The 17,752-nt window shown below is 35.2% G+C and overlaps 1 protein-coding gene and 1 pseudogene across 1 annotated transcript; both read left to right on the top strand.

Moving 5' to 3' along the window:
* Positions 1-516: 516 nt before the first annotated feature.
* LOC108404121 (olfactory receptor 52E8) lies at positions 517-1,473 on the top strand. Its single transcript, XM_036994485.2, has one exon. It carries the CDS (start codon positions 520-522, stop codon positions 1,471-1,473), a length of 954 nt encoding a protein of 317 aa, XP_036850380.2. The 5' UTR covers positions 517-519.
* A 10,032-nt stretch (positions 1,474-11,505) lies between these two features.
* On the top strand, positions 11,506-12,447 carry LOC108404126 (olfactory receptor 52E8-like; annotated as a pseudogene).
* The last annotated feature ends 5,305 nt before the right edge of the window (positions 12,448-17,752 follow it).

Here is a 17,752-nt window from a genome sequence, read left to right as displayed (position 1 = left end):
AGCGGAGCCCAGAAAATGAGAAACTCTTTAAGTATCCCTTATTAAAGTTTACAAACCAGATTCTTAAATTAACTTGAAATATATAATGAGACTATTTCAATGAAAATATTTCAGAAATCACCCTACCTTTCAAAGTTCCTGTGCAAAATGTCCCCATTTTCTTGTCTTTATGCATGATCCCAGATATTTTGGATGAACATGGCATTTGGAAGATCTAGATAAAATGGAAATTACATTACTTATCATCTTGGCATGCTTGGTATTGTTATGACTTTCCCCTGATCTATTCATTTAACAAACTTTTCTTCCTGAGAATTTATGTGTCAAGTAACTTTAGGTACAAGATTAAACAAAAGTAAATTTGTGGTCTCTGATTTCGGAATCAAGTAGTTGAATGAGTGAAAAGGAATATTAGCAAATTATTTTGCATTTCACCAGGAGTCTGGAAAAAAAAGGAAGTGGAGAAAGAATCACTAATGGGAAGACTACATCTAACACTGACCTGTGCAATTACCAACAATGGCAGAGAGAATGTCTGTGTCTAATGACACCCAATTCCACCCTTTGTCATTCCTTCTGCTGGGCATCCCAGGAATGGAAGATGTGCACGTCTGGGTCGGATTCCCCTTCCTCTTTGTGTACCTTGTTGCTCTCCTGGGGAACACTGCTGTGCTGTTTGTCATCTGGACTGAGCACAGCCTCCATGAGCCCATGTACTACTTCCTGGCCATGCTGGACTCCATCGACCTGGGCTTGTCCACAGCCACCATCCCCAAAATGCTGGGCATCTTCTGGTTTCACCTCAAGGACATATCTTTTGAAAGCTGCCTTTCCCAGATGTTCTTCATCCACTTCTTCACTGCCATGGAGAGCATCGTGCTGGTTGCCATGGCCTTTGACCGTTACATTGCCATTTGTAAACCCCTTCACTACACCGTCATCCTCAGCAGCAAAACCATCAGCATCATTGCAGGCGCTGGTGTCCTGCGGAGCCTGTGCATGGTGGCCCCCCTGGTGTTCCTCCTCCTGAGGCTGCCCTTCTGTGGGCACCGTGTCATCCCTCACACCTACTGTGAGCACATGGGCATTGCCCGCTTGGCCTGTGCCAGCATCAAAGTGAACATAATATTTGGTCTTGGGGACATGTCTATTTTATTATTTGATGTGCTTCTTATTAGTCTTTCCTATGTCAGGATCCTGTATGCTGTCTTCTGCCTGCCCTCCTGGGAAGCTCGGTTCAAAGCCCTCAACACCTGTGGCTCACATATTGGAGTTATTTTAGCCTTTTTCACACCAGCATTTTTCTCTTTCTTGACACATCGTTTTGGCCACAGTGTCCCCCAATATATCCACATCCTCTTAGCCAACCTATATGTGGTTGTTCCACCAGCCCTCAATCCTGTAATCTATGGGGTCAGGACCAGGCAGATTAGGGAGATTGTTTTGAGGATTTTCTTTTTGAAAGATGATTAATCATCAGTAGTCTTACAATCATGGTTTCTATTTTATTCATATGATGATTAGAAGGAGTTATAATAAAAAAAATGGAGGGAGCAAAGGTGAGTATGAACAGTAATGACATTCTTTTCTCCATAAACCTTTGAGTTTAAGGATAATAATAAATTTATTGGTGATAATATTATAATTGCCTCTTTTACAAAGTGGTCATATTTATACTGTTTGAAAATCATGGTAACCCTGTAAAGTAGTTAGTACATTTGCAAGTTTTCAGACTGAAGTTTAATAGTTAGGATTATTAAATGACTCATCTGAAAATCTAGCTGTTAGTGGAAAGTAGGTTATTAAGTCAGGTTGTTTTAAAACTATACAAGTTGAATTCAGAGAATACATGAAAACAACAGAATGAAATTTATTCAGGGTTTATAGATAATTTTAGGGACAAGATTTTTGAAATAACAATGACATCTAACTCAGCATTTTCCATTCTAAATAATTTACTCTTATTAACACATCTATTTCCTATGTCAATTCTATGATACAGTTACTCTTAATTTTTTCATTTTCAAGTAAATAAACTGTGGATCAACAAATTGTCCTAATAAATTATGATTGAGATTTTGGCTCCAGGATCTAAAGAAACAGAAGAAACCATACATTTAGAAATGAAATAAAGAGATCAGGAAATAATGGTCCATAGTCATGAAAGATACATTCATTAAATGAATATTCACTAACTTTTACATGTGCTAAATTGTATTTAGCTGTTTGGTGATAGAAAGATGGAAAGACAGAATCCTAGGACCTGAGAAATCCCTGGTGAGAGAGCTAGGTTAATAAGGCTAAGAACATGCCTGTAAAATCACATGGTAATTTGTATTTGGGAGAGGTTTTTTAGAAACTTTGTAATTATCTTCAATAAATACCCCCAATACTGGGTCTATATATGAAGATAGAAACACAAAACTAGAAATATATTTGACCTTTTCACTTTTTAAAATTATTGTATGGAAAAATATTGACTGAGTCCATAAAGGAGGTATTATTTGAAACTACATTCAAGAGAGTCTGCCAGAGTTATGTTATCTCTTTTACCTTGGTTAAAAGTTTTAATTCTTCATCAGTCTACAAGCATGGAAATTCTGTGTGCCCAGAAAATGTCATAAAGAAATAAAGAAGTTTAGCTATTGCCTTCTCAATATTGTAGTTAATTCTAGCAAAAGCTTTGTAAATAGGACAGCATAGTCATATATCATACTTGCTACACAAATCTATAGACCACATTTAAATTTTTTGTTTTTAGAAAATCCAGTTCAGATCGAGGGAATAGACAAAGGCAATTGAATGAACAGACGTCAGACAAATTAACTGTCAAGCTAGCCTGTATATTTAAAGTTTTCCGACTCCAGATAAGGTAAAAAAACCTTTATCACCCAAATAGACAACAGAGGAGCTTATCTATTTGTCCATTAACAAACAAAAATAATATCTTCACATTCACATATAAGGAAATACAAAAATTAATATCATTATCAAAATTAAATTGGGCCTTTGGATAAAATAATCAGTGGAGAAAAAAAACCTGAAAATTTTAAGGAAGAATATACAACTTGCAAATTGTTGTCTTAGTTATCAGAGGATGAAAGTTAGAAATATCTGCTTGACACACTGAAATTAAACATCACTGGTGTTCACTCACACGTACACTTTTCTTTTCCTTCCACGAACATGGGAGGATTGTGTGTGCCCAACCTCTTGCAGCTAGACTTGCTCATGGAACTTGCTGTGGCAGATAAAATCTTTGTAGAAGTGACCCGACCTGGGTCAATTCTGAAAGGAGAGACATTTAAGAGTGACTACGTGCCTCTCCATTCTCTCCCCTGCTCTTGCAGACTTGTTAAAATGCCATGTCATGAAATTCTGGTTCCTTCATCAGAATAGATACCTAAGTGACTACAATAAAGTCCTTCCCGGACAGTGACTGTAATGGGGTATGTGGTGGGGACTTGATAATGGGGGGAATCTAGCAACCACAGTGCTGCTCATGTAATTGTGTATTAATGATACCAAAAAAAAAAAGAAAAAGAAAAAAATACTTTAGAATAGTAGGGAAGGTAGAAAAATAAATAGTAGTAAAATAAAAATAAATAAAAATAAAGTCATTCCCCACCCCAATCTGGCATTTGTTATGTAGTATGAATAAGAATTAAACCTTTGATTCTTTAACACACTGAGGTTTGTGAGAGGGTGGGTGTTATACCTCAGGAAAATCTAGACTATTTTGAATGATATACTCATAAGCAGAATACTGTCCTGATATATATATTTAGCCAAAAATAGCCAGTTTTTTTCCTGAAGTAAAAAGTTGGAAGACTTAAAATTGCCAAGAAAACCAAGACCTGTTCTAATGCTATAGTAATGACCTATAAGAAAGCTATAGTCATTATGAGAGTGTGTTTTTGGTGCAAGTATAGAAAACCTGTCCAATGAAACTGAAGAGAAAGTCCAGAAACAGAACTGCAGATACAGGTTTGCCTGAATTATTGCCAAGATAACATTGTAACACAGTGACAGAAGATAGTATTTTCAATAAAAGACTCTGAATCAGTTGGGCAATCATATGAAAAAGTAATGAATCTTGATGTTTAACTCATCTCATACAAAAAAAAATCCTTCCCAAATGAATTATAGATATGAACTTAAAAGGAAAAACAATAAAGCTTCTGGAAAAAAGGAAAATATTTTCATAACCTTAGAATAAGTAAATAATCCTAAAATAAAGCATGAGTACATGCACATATACATGCCAACAATACTGGAAACATTGATTATCCAGTGTATATTAAAATTAATCAAATACACCATTAACAGAAAGAATAGGCAAACTAAATAACTTGTATTACAAGGAATATAGAGGATTCCTTTAAAGTGATAAGAAAAAAGAACACTACCACATAGAAAAATTGGCGAAGGACTTGGGTATTTCAGAAAGAAAGATATACAAATTTCTAGTAAGATGCTCTACTTCCTTAGTCCTAAGGGAAATACAGTTAAAATCACTAAGCAATTCTGCTGTGTATTGACCAGAATGTAGAAAATGAAAAGTTTAAGTAGCTGCAAGTGGAGCCACTAGAACCCTCACACATTGCTGGTGAGAAAGTAAATTGGTAAAATCATTTTAGAAAACTGGCAGTATCACAGATAACTAGTCATATGCATGTCCTATGAACCAAAAATTCTGCTACTAGAAATATACACAATGAATCATTATATAAATTCATCTGAAGATATGTACATCAATGATCACAGATAGCCTATATGTAACAATCAATTAATTGATAAAGCTCAAATGTACGTTAATAGTAGAATGTATGAAGAAAGTGTGATATATTTAAATAATGAAACACTATGCAGCAATGAGAATGAACAAACTATAAATATAAATAATAAATGAGCATGAAGGAAAAAGTTTGTATTTATATATTACATATATACATGTATATACACCTTTCCCTACCTCTCTCTATATATGTATATATGTATTATATATACATTTTTATAATAAAATATATGTATACCTATATATATATATATTTTAAGTTAATGAACAGAAGTGAAATGCAATGACTGAATTCTCAAATCAAGAGTTACATAGACCCATATCAGTGATTTATCCTTGTCAGGGTGTCTAGTTATTAGTATGTTTACAGGGGAATTAACTAGAGTAATTGTTTTCCTGGGCTACCCAGGGAGGAAGAGAAAAAGTGGTTTCAGGTCTGCTGCTAATCTTTTGCTTACATGTAGACAAGCATAGTCTATGGTGTTAGAAGTTAGGATTGTGGTTATCTTTTACGGGTAGTAATAACTGAGCTCTTATGAGGTGGCTTCTGTTTGTTGATCTGTTTGATGTTGACAGTTTCTGAAAATTATTTAACCCTAAGGTAACGGTTTTATGCATTTTCCTAGGAATCTGTTACACTTTAATATAAAGTATACTAAAATACATCTCAAGAAATAATTAACATAAATTTAAAGGTGACACCTAAAGGCGCAAATCTATTAAAACACCATATAAAAAATATTTGTGACTTTGTTTTATGCAAAGTTTGCTTATATATGACATAAAAGGCACTATTTTTTAAATAAAAAGATGAATTGAACTTCATGAAAAAAAAGATTTTTGCTCTTCAAAAGACACTGTTTAGGGTAGGAAAATACAAACACAGACTGGGAGAAAGCATTTGCAGAACACGGATATAATGAAAGACTTATATTCAGAATATAAAAAGAATTCTCAAAACTCAATATTAAGAAAACAACCTAATTTAAAAAATGGGCAAATTATTTGAACAGCCACTTCATGAAAGAATGGATGGCAAATAAAAACATGAAAAGATGCTCAGCATTATTTGATTTCCATGAAATGCAAACTGAAAACACAAGGAGACAGAATTACAAGTTGTTAGAATGGTTTAAAAACACTCCTGAGATGCCAACTACTGGGGAGCATGTGGACCAGCTGACATCCTCATACACAGGAATACAGTTATAGTAAAGAAAATAAAAGTCTGGTTTGTTACTTGCTACGACAAGGGACACGACAGAGTGATGAAATAAATGCCAGGGGTCTCAGTTTAGGAAAGGGTTTGGTATTGGGTTTGGACTTATTTGGGTGATACTTGTCATAAGCAGGTGGTTTTAAGAAAACAGACTAGTTCTATTATTGTGTATCTTAATAATTTGTATATAGAAAGTTGGGAGGGGGCTCAAGTTATATTTGATAAAATAGCCATAGTCACTCTATCAACTAGCAGAAGAATACCCTTTTTTCAGCGGGGTGGGGGGTGGCTGGGGAGGACAGTATTTTTCTTTTTGTCTCTGCTCAGACAAGATTATGGAAAGGTCTTGTTTTTAATTCACTCCAACATCATGAACACAACATGACTTTTTCTGATACTCGTATTTTGTGAAGTTATTTATGTTAAGTGGGCATCAACATGGTAAAGATGTTGGTGCCCCTGCCAGCTATCAGCCAACAGCTGCTATAGCTGTTTTTTTCTGGCTCAGAAGAAAGCCGTTCTCCCATAATTCTATACTTATCCCAGGTAGGCACAGTATATAGTATTTCTGTGATGTCCTCAAATAATACACATTTCTATTTTACTTTGCAGTTTTTATTATGCCACCTTCTAATTCCTTTCTGAGTTACAAAGCCTAGAAGGCTTAGTGGTTCTCTGAATTTCTGTAGCTCTGAAGTTGGCACCATATATGTTGTTGGAGAGGAAAAATTCTCCTGAACACTTCAAGGTTCTTCTGCCTAGTCTAAGAAATAAATTGATATAAGACAGATTATTAGGAGAAAATCTAATTTAATTGTGGACATGTAGGGAATCCACATAAACATGAGGGAGTCCAAGGATGGTCAGGCATAATGAGGTCTATATGTCATCCTGAACCAAAGAGAAGGGGGTGGAGACCTGGGACTTCAAAGGGAAGGAAATCAATTCACAGGAAGATGAAAAGGGGTCAATGGTTGCTGGGCCACCCAAAAACAATTGGACATGGAGAGGAATTTTAACAAACAGGCCTCGCTATGTTCCTGCCTGTCTCCCATACTTAGTTCATACTGTAATGTAGTTATCTATGGATGGTTCCTTTCTGGATGAGGTCCTCTTGTCTAAATTCTTCTAGGCAGTTAGGGAAAGGTCAAAATTTCTTCCTGGGTCTTTTGGCTTGATTGTTTTTAGTTTGAAATAACAGGCATCCCAAAGTGGCACATCTTGGGGTGATTTGTTCTGAACCCCTGCAATGTTAAAATGTAATTATTTGCATATTTGTAAGTAGTTAGTTATCTGATTATCTGCTCAACCAGAACATAAGCTTCCTGTGGGAAAGATTCACAGAGACAAAACGTATCTGAGCACATGCTTAAACTTAAATAAGTGCTCATGGCTTACCTGGCTTCTAGATCAAGCAAATGATATTTGCTGGAAAAAGTGACACAATCATTAGAGAATATAATAGCTCTGGGTAACAAGATGGGGGAAATCAGATTGACACAAATATTATTCTTATGGGACTGATGGCAAGAGAGCAATTAGAAATAGTGTTAAGAGAATGAGATGTTCTTGCAAATTGGGAACCCAAGGGGAGAAACTTAAGATCCCCAAAGGATTCCTTTGCCCATGTGCTTTTTTCTGCCCATTAACCTGTGATGAGAAATTTCAAATTCATTGTCCTTCATGCTGTCCTCCTACAAAGTCCCAGAAGAGCAGCTACTCCCTATCAGGGAGAGGATTTTCAATCCCAGTATAAACTTTTCTCCTTGACCACAGTGATGAGACTGGCACATACTTGGAGCAGTTATTAGGATTGTAGATTCTTCTGATGTTGGTTATACCCAAGGCTGGTGAGTTGGGAACAGGCTTGGCTATTATTTGTATTTGAACATGTAGGTTTGGAAGGTTTTGTCTTGGATCTATTGTTTAATCTCATTAACTTTATATATAACACAAACATTAATTTGGAGGAGATAAACCAAAATATTTTACATGCTTATTTCTAAATGGTACAATTTCAGGTGATTCTGCATATTTTAATGTTTTATCATTGTTTTCATAAGTTGTACCTACTTTTAATGGTAAGAAAAAGTTTAAAAAGTGAAACAGTTAAAACAAGCAGCTTATTTTGTTGAAGTATTAATTGCATTTTTCTCCCCTCCTCTTCTGTCTTCTCTCTCTGCCTGGATTCTCTCTTCTCTCTCCTTTATCCCATTTCTGATTCTTTTTTTTCTGGCCTAATTCTACTGAACTTTATCATGTTACTGGTTATTTCTAAATTTCTTTTGAATTTAATATCCAAAATATAGCATTCTCAGAAATTTCCCAAATCAAATCAATACATTTTCTAGTTTTATTTTGTTCTCGCTAATGGTGAAGAGCAGTGATGGTTTAATACTGGAGAGAACAAGAGCAGGCCTCCTCAAGGTGTGCCATTGTGACATGCAGATTATTTCAAAATTGAAAACAATTAAGGTTCAGAAGGCTCAGAAAGAAACTTTGATCTCCCCACTCCAAACTGCATAAGGAGAATTTAGATTAGAAGACCGTTCCAGGAAGAGAGCTATCTCCAGAGATTACATTATAAGGACCATCAGGGTGGTAGACCAGGAAGAATATGGCAAAGTCTGTTGTAATTCCTCTCTGTCTCTCCTTGTTTCTGAGTGACTTGGCAAACATTTGTTTACCAAACACATGCTTTTTCATATTCCTGTGAATTGTTTCCCTTTTCCTTTGAAGTCTCAGACTTATATCCACCTCTCCTCAGCTCAGGATGACATACATACCTCATTTTTCCTGACTGTCTTTGGAAACTCATGTCTATGGATTCCTTGTACAGATGTAATTGAAGTTTGTATTTTCCCTTCTGTTAATCTGTCTCATGCCAATCTCATTCTTAAACCAGCTGGAAAGACCTCAAGAAGTGGAGGAAATTTCTTCCTCCCCAACAATAACTTCAGATTCCGAGTAATATGTGTGTAGTTTCTTAAAAGCACACAATGATTTTTTTTCCATTCTGATCTATGCATAAATTGCTACGTGTTTACATTCGTATTCATTCTTGCTTAGGCTTCCGTATTATCAAACAACTTTAGCATTGAACCTGTAAGTTGTAGATAAAAACATGTGACAGTTGAAAAAAGAGTTTTTTATAATGACATCACTTTTACTTTCCTTTCATAAGAACTCACTTATTACTTACTGACTCTTCCAGTCTATCTTACTCTTTTCCAAATACTAGGGCCTAGTTTGGAAAAAGTAAGATGATCCTCTTTCCCTGTCCCACATCATGAACATATCTTTATTCATTCAGTATCCATTGTCTATCTATTTGACATGGTCACCTGTTTTTACTAAATTCTTGTTACAGTGTCTGCTTGATAGTCTCCCTCTATTACATCACAGGCCCATTGGTAGCCTCCCCTTGTCAGGAAAGCCTCTAATCAAAGAGTTTTCTTCTTCATACACTCAGAGCATCACCTTACGAGAATTATAGTTTTGCTTCTCAGTTCCTTATCCTTAACTGTTATATCTATTCCCAACCTTCTAACATGAGAACTTTTGACCAGGAGGTAAAATTAATAATTACCTACTTATCCAGTCTTTCATTAGCAAATGTTCTAAGTGGTAGCTCTCCACCAGATGTACTGGAGAAGTAATGATATCCCAAAGAACTCCCTGTCCCCCTGCATCTCTGCATGAAGCTTACAATTAAATGGGTCCAGACATTGATTAAATAGACACACAGAGAGATGTGCAGTAGAGTAAGAGGGTCCTGGGAAAGAATATTACAGTCCAGCACTGAGTTCAGTGAAGGCCTTGTAGAGAATGGGTAACTAAGGTGCAGACCTGGAGGATTAGTATAAGGATGATGCTGGTTCCTTTTACCTTTTCCTAATATCTGGCATGGGATCCCTCTAACAGGTACATTTCCGTTTTTAGAGATTTCATCTTCTCTTTTCTCCCACAGGGTCATGCCTCAGATTTTTTAAATCTTCTGCTTTGATTTCCTGAAATCTCAAGTGCATTGTGTATTGTGCAATGTCCTAACTTATTTGGCTTCTAGAAAAAGGTCATATCTCTCATTATTAATGCTAATCATACACCCTCTTCAAAGGGCTGTTCTTTACCAATTATAATTCATCTTTGGTTCTTCTTCTTTAGAAATGTGTATTTAGACCAATTATATTAGTAAAATATGTAAGAGGTAATAGAGAATGAAGAAGAATAAACTGGGAGGTAACCTAGGGGCATTGATCACAAGGGCAACATAACTCAAGAAACTGAGTAAAGGACTAAATGTTTTAGACTAAACAAAAGTCCAGTGAAAAAATACATTTGGTCAGAATTCTAGGAATAGCAGGAGGTCAGACTTTAACAAAGCAGTTTCATTTTGAGGATGGAGACTTGCACCTGTAATCTAGACATAAAAGGAATCCAATTATTCAGGAAGCAGAATCTGTCCTGCTTGCCTCACGTGGCCTATGTGAGTAGCCAAGTAACGTAATTCACCTAATATTTCTTTGTGAAATTGAAATAAGTAATATAAAATGTGTATTTAACACTTAGTTTTATATGTGTCCTTTTCCAATAGCAATAATAATAATACAAGAATGATATCCATGATTCTCCGTTTAACACAGAGTTGGGAATAATATGTACTATTTAGAAATAAAGTTGAGTCAATTTGTCTGCTGTGAAGATAGGGGAAATAAATGGGGAGTCTGTATGATTCAGTGAGTGCTTAAGCCTAAGTCAGTCTCTCTAAAAAAATGGTGGTTTCATATCTAACATTGAATTTTGTGAATTCTGTGGCCTCATAAGAGAAGATCCTGTTTCAAAGAACAAAATACATTTCTAAATCCATTGATGACAAAAGTAAGAAGTAACACAAATTTAGAAGAAGCAAAATGAATATACTTAGATTTTGATGAAAGTTATTTATAAGCATCTTGAGTAACAAAGACAGGCCATATTAAGTAGCAGGGATACGGGAACATTGGTTATAAGTAGAAATGCTCAGAAGACTCATATTTCTAGTTACACAAATGGTTAAAGGATTCTTCTGAAATCTATAATATTGTCAGTACTCACAGACTGTAATCAGTTATCAGTGGGATAGCAGTGTGTATCTTCTGCCAATTTATAATTAAATGCTTGAAAAAGTTAAAGCCTAATAAAGAATTTTATATCAACCACTTGGTCTACATTCCCACTAAAATTATTTTTTATTATCTCATCCAGTATTCAAATAGTCATTCATTTCTTAAGGAATACTCTTCATTTGCTTATATACATTAATGAAAGTAAAAGGAAGAGATATATGAGGGTCAACATGTTCTTCTGCATTCCTAGGAAAATGTACTAATTACATCTTTTTTGCTCTTATTCAGTATTAGCAGTATTGATAAGGCATTGGAAAACTTTATACAGAACTAAAAATTCCTTCAAATGACTGGAGTGTGACTACCAGAAGCCCTTTACCAGTATGTCTCCAACCAATACCTCATGTATTCACCCCTCATCCTTTCTGCTTTTGGGAATCCCAGGACTGGAAAATATGCAGTTCTGGCTTGGCTTCCCATTTGGTACATTGTATCTGATTGCTCTCCTGGGGAATGTCATCATCCTCTTTGTGATCCAGACTGAGCATAGCCTTCACCAGCCCATGTTCTACTTACTGGCCATGCTGGCTCTCACTGACCTGGGTTTGTCCACCGCCACCATCCCCAAAATGCTGAGCATATTCTGGTTTGGCCTCAGTGAGACTGACTTTGGGGGATGATTAGCTCAAATGTTATTTATACATCTGTTTACAGGCTTTGAAACATTTATGTTTGTAGCCATGGCTTTTGATCGTTATGTTGCCATTTGCCATCCTCTTCAATACAACACAATCCTCACCAACAGAACTATTTGTATTATTGCTGGCATAGGAACATTGAAAAACTTTGTTTTGGTTTTCCCACTTGTGTTTCTCCTTCTAAGGCTTTCATTCTGTGGACATAACATCATACCTCATACTTATTGGGAGCACATGGGCATTGCCCGTCTGGCCTGTGTTAACATAAAAGTCAACATGTTATTCGGATTAATCCTTATGTCTGTTATACTTCTGGAAGTTATTTTGATTGCTATCTCCTATGTGAAGATCCTCCATGCTGTCTTCAGACTCCCATCCCGGGAGGCCAGACTCAAAGCTCTTAACACATGTGGTTCCCATGTGTTTGTCATCTTAGCTTTCTTTACTCCAGCCTTTTTTTCTTTTATAACTCATCGATTTGGCCACAATATTCCACGTTATATCCACATCTTCCTGGCTAATTTATATGTGATCATTCCCCCTGCTCTTAACCCCATTATTTATGGGATAAGAACCAAGCAGATCCGAGATCGGGTGGTGACAATCTTTGTTTTGAAGGAAGTTTGACTATGAACAGTTGATTGGAATATAGCCTTCAAATCTTTTGCCTTTTCAGCCTAAAGAGGGGAAGAAGTGTTCTTAGGTTCTTATAGAGTAAATGCATTACAGAATATGATGTTGAGCTCAATGTTTTCTCACTTACGCACAGTGTCAAATTGGAGATAAAATTACATAACACATTTTTGTCCTTAAACTAAATATAAATGTTATTGTTGAGTAGGTATTATTTATTTCTACAAATGAATATTAAAATCAGGATTCAAAGATAAAGTCTTAATGTGACTCAAGTACTATTAATAGTCTCTTTGTATATGGAGATATCATATTCACTGATAATTCACTGATTATCTTGGCTAAGCTGCTGAGAACTATAATAGCTGTAATGGGACTGACTTGACAGTGCTGTGGGGTGTGGGTTCCAAAGCACTAATCAAAGAAATAAAATACAGATCTTATTTCTTCCATGGCAGAGTTGGCCTCCTTAATCATTTAACTACAAAAGAGAAAATAATCAATAAAACGTCATAAGCATCATTTTGTACTCCATTTTTATATATTTTGAAACAGCAACTGCACCTATTACATAGAATCAAACATCTCCAAGGACTCCTGAGAATTCACAGGATATATTCGTTTTAGACTTCAAATGAGGTCAAGATAAAATACAGTAGGAGAAAGAAACAGATACAGCAGATAAGCATAGAGAGAGCCACAGAACTTCAGGCACATCTCTAGGACCTTTTCTCAGTTGCACAGGATTACCATCATCTTTGTTATGAGCCACCAAAAAATGTGCAAAGATATCTTTTTTGTTTTTAACCCAAGCTAAGGCACAAGTTCACTGAGTGTCCTTTAAACTTTCCTGGTAGCACAGCAAAATCTGGGACCTCCATAATATGGATGGGCCTCATCCAATCAATTGAAGGCCAGAATAGAACAAAGGACTGACCTTCCTAGAGTATAAGGGAATTCTGCCAGTTGCTGAGTTGTTACATCCAATCATTCTGATCTAGGCAAATAACCACAGATGGTTTCAGAAACCTGTTGATCACCTGACCTCCCAAAGACCCTACTCTGACTGTACGGACTTCATCAAAATAAGAAATATTTCCTTTCAAAATACATGCCCAAGAAAAATCTAAGGCCCCCAGAGTGAGAGAAAATACTTGCAACACATTTGCCAGACAATTGATTTGTTTGCAGACTATATGAAGAACTTTTACACGTCAATAATAAAAAGACAAAAGCCCCAATTAAAAAAACCAAAGGTAAAATTTTAATGGGTATTCACAAAAAGATATGTGAATGGTCAATAAGTTCATGAAAAGATGTTCACCATCATTGGCCATTTGGGAAATACAAATTGAAACCACGTCAGATACCATTACAAATAAAAAGACTAACCATGCCAAATGCTAGCAAAGATGTGGGGCAACTTTTTTAGAACTCTCATACACTGCTGGTTGGACACAAAATGGAAGAAAGACTTTGGAAAACAGCTTTGTAATTTTAAAAATAGCTTTTGACATACTCCTCTCAAATGACCCAACCAATATATTCCTAGTTACTTAACTAATAGAAATTTTTAAAAAAACACTTTGCTCATACAAAGACTTGTATATAGATGTTCATAGCATCTTTATTTGTAATAGCTCTGAACTGGAAATAACCTAATGAACCTATGAAATCTTAATTTTTAACACAATCACACCTCAGAAAAAAATTCTTTTGATAAATAACATTTCATTCATTATATGTATATATAATATACATATATGTATATGTTAATAACTTATTAAACATAATTCAATTATCAAGAAATGAGTTAAAAATGAGAACAGAAGATAGTGCAAACTTAGTGAACACTAAAACAAATTGTATAATCCCATTTAAATGAAGAGAGACATCATAAATATTACTAGACCATTGGATGCAATTTCTAAAATATTTTATATATGCATGTTGAATGTTATAATCTAAAATATTTAAATATAAACTTATCCACTGCACCTGCTTAGAGTGTTTATATTTAATGCATGAATATGTACCTTTGTAGGTATTTTGGAGAGCTTTACTACAGTGCCCTCTCCTAGGTCATTAAGATGATCTTTACATCCTTAGTTCTTGTGCCTGGAGACTGCATGAACATTTGCTTGTTGTTTCCTTTTTTGCAGTATTATCTAAAACAAAAGAAACAAAAATAAAACAATCCATAATAACTTTTCCTACTCGGAAGAAACAGAAATAGCTATTAATATATTTCAAATAATTTTAATATTTTAATAATTATTAAATAATAATAGAAGCACCATATTTTTAGTAGACTATATTTTACAGAAGTTTTACATTGATGGAAAAACTGAGTTGAAGGTACAGAGATTTCCCATATAACCTCTGTCCCCACCCATTAACAAAAACACTCATCAGGGTGATACATTTATTACCATTGAGATACTGTTATTATTCAGAGTCCAAGTTTACATTAGGATTCACTCTCAGTGTCGTACTTTTTGTGAGTTTGGGCAAATATATAATAGCATAATACCTATCATTGCAGGATCATACAAAGTTGTTTCATGACCCTAAAAATCTATGCTCCTGTCTTATTCATCCTTCTCCCACCCCTCAACTTCTGGCAACCACAGATCTTTTTACTGTTTACATAGTTTTTTCTTTTCGAGTGTGTCATATAGCTGGAATCATACCATATGTAGCCTTTCCAGATTGGCTTCTTTCATTTAAGTTATATGCATTTAAGTTTCCTCCTTGTCTTTTCATGGCCTAATAGCTCATTTCTTTTTAATACTGAACAGTATTCTATTGTCTGGATGTGCCACACTTTATTTACTCATTCATCTACTGAAGGACATCTTGTTTGTTTCCAAGTTTTGATGATTATGAATAAAGGTGCTTTAGACATCTGTGTTCAGGTTTATGTGTGCACATAAATTTTCATCCCCTCTGGGTAAGTAAATAAAAAAGAACACAATTGCTGGATCATATGGTGAGAGTTTGTTTAGTTACGTATGAAGCTACCACATTTCTTCCAAAGTGGCTGTGTGATTTTGTATTCTCACCAACAATGTAGCAGAGTTCCTGTTGTCAGCATTTAGTGTTGTCAGTGTTCTAGATTTTGGCCATTCTAATAGGTGGGTAGTGGTATCTCATTGTTGTTTTAATTTGTAGTTCCCTGATGGCATATGATGTGGAACATGTTTTCTTCAACTTATTAGCCATTTTTATGTCTTCTTTGGTCAGGTGTGTGTTTAGGTCTCTTGCCCATTTTTAAATTGGGTTGTTTTCTTATTGTTGAGTGTTAATAGTTCTCTATTTTGGATAACTGTCCTTTATCATATATGTCTTTTGCAAATAGTTTGTTCCAGTCTATTGCTTGCCTTCCTATTCTCTTCACATTGTCTTTTATGAACAGAAATTTTAATTTTAATGAAGTTCAGCTTATAGATTCTTTCTGTCATAGATTATGCTCTAAAATCAATGCTAAAAAGTCATTACCATACCCAAGGTCATCTAGATTTTCTTCTATATTATCTTCTAAGAGTTTTATAGTTTTGTTTTTTACATTCATGTCTGTGATCCACTTTGAAATATTTTTTTGTGAGGTGTATAAGGTCTGTGCCTAGATCTTGATGATGATTTGGATGTCAAGCACCATTGTTATAAATACTAACCAGAGAGTATACAGTAAAAAAAACTCCCTCACCTCATAGACTTCCTTGTTCCTCTCCTCAGAGACCAGCTCTGACACTAGTTTATTTATTTTATCTGGAGCCACTTAAGCATGTTTCTTCATTTTTCCACAGTTATTTATCATTACATTTTATTGACACGATCTATTGTTACATTTTTTTCCAATGTACAGTCTTCTAAGTTATGTTTAGCCTCTGCTAATAAAAATGATAAAATAAGAAGTCTTTCAGTTTCAAAGAGGTAATTTCATGTCATTAAGTGGACATTTCGGAATCATTGGGTAGGGGTTTCAACACTAGCATGGAACCTGCTCTATAATAAACAGTCCACAAGGGTAGGGAAATCAATAAGTCTGTTCCTGGACATGGCTTGACACATTTAGCAACGGCATTTAAGTGGATGGGTGGGTGGATAGATGGCTGAGTGTTAGTGTAAAAAATATGTGGTACAGATTGAAAATTATAAAGGAGATAAAGGAAAATTGGCTTGAATTATGAATTTTAAAATAAATTCCTAAGAGAAGCTTGGGAAATATATTATGGGTAGGAGGACAGGGTTAATTTGACAGATTCCCTGCAAGCTGTCTGCCTGGTGATGAAGCTGGCTTCCTGCACAGTTCCATAAAAATTGGGCATAGGTGAATGTTGAAGGCAGTTGGTTTTGGTAAAGTAATAGAGTGGTGGACTAAGCCACTGATGTATCTGTCATGTCCTATGAATTGTAAGCAAAGTGTTTGGACCTCAGTGGGGGACCAGATGAGATTTCTTCAACTTTGAACGCTGAGGTGGTAAAGTAGAACTGAGGACCAACTTTCTGCCATGCAGAACTTCTAGGAAATAAGAATTCGGCCCTGATTGGGCAGTAAGGAATTTAAACCTCTGGCTAGTCTTTCTTTCTCCTAGTCTTTTCTTTCTCATTCCTTTTCAGGCACCTTCAGTATATCTGATAATCCATGTCAATAAAAATCCAGTAAGAGTTCCAACTTGTTTCCATTGATCCCTTTGTTATGTTGCTTTGATGGGCTTACTTATCTGTGATGTGGCCCAGGATCTGGAATTTCCACCTGTTTTGGTTTGAACTCCTGGATATGATGTGTAGACACTATCAGATACCAATATTTACTACTATGAAATTACAGTAATTTGAATAGTATAGTATTGCACATGGAGAAAAGTAGGTAAGTGTGTCAAGATACAGACCCACTTATGTACTAATACCTAATTTACAACAAAAGTGTAATGAAATACAGTATGAAAAAGATGGACTTTTCAATAAATTATTCTGGATCAACTGGGATATTTATATAGAAAACTTGATACTTATTTCACATCAGACACAAACATCAATTATAGATGGATCATAGACCTAAATGCGAAGGTAAAATAATAAAAAATATTGAGGATAGTATAGGAGAATATCTTCATGTTATTGAGTTTGACAAAGATTCCTTCAACAGGACACAAAAAGCAATAACTTTGATGGGAAATAATAAACTGGACTTCATTGAATGTGAAAATTTGAATTCCTCAAAAAACACCAAGTAAAGAATGAAAAGTCAGTTCATATAGTACAAGAAGATATTTGTGGACATGTACCTGAGAAA

This window comes from Manis javanica, chromosome 11, assembly GCF_040802235.1.
Source record: "Manis javanica isolate MJ-LG chromosome 11, MJ_LKY, whole genome shotgun sequence".
NCBI classification, from domain to species: Eukaryota; Metazoa; Chordata; class Mammalia; order Pholidota; family Manidae; genus Manis; species Manis javanica.
This window is presented reverse-complemented; position numbering and strand designations above follow the sequence as displayed.

Coding starts and splice junctions, on each gene's coding strand:
- LOC108404121 (XM_036994485.2), top strand. CDS start 520: ATGGCAGAGAGAATGTCTGTGTCTAATGACACCCAATTCCACCCTTTG.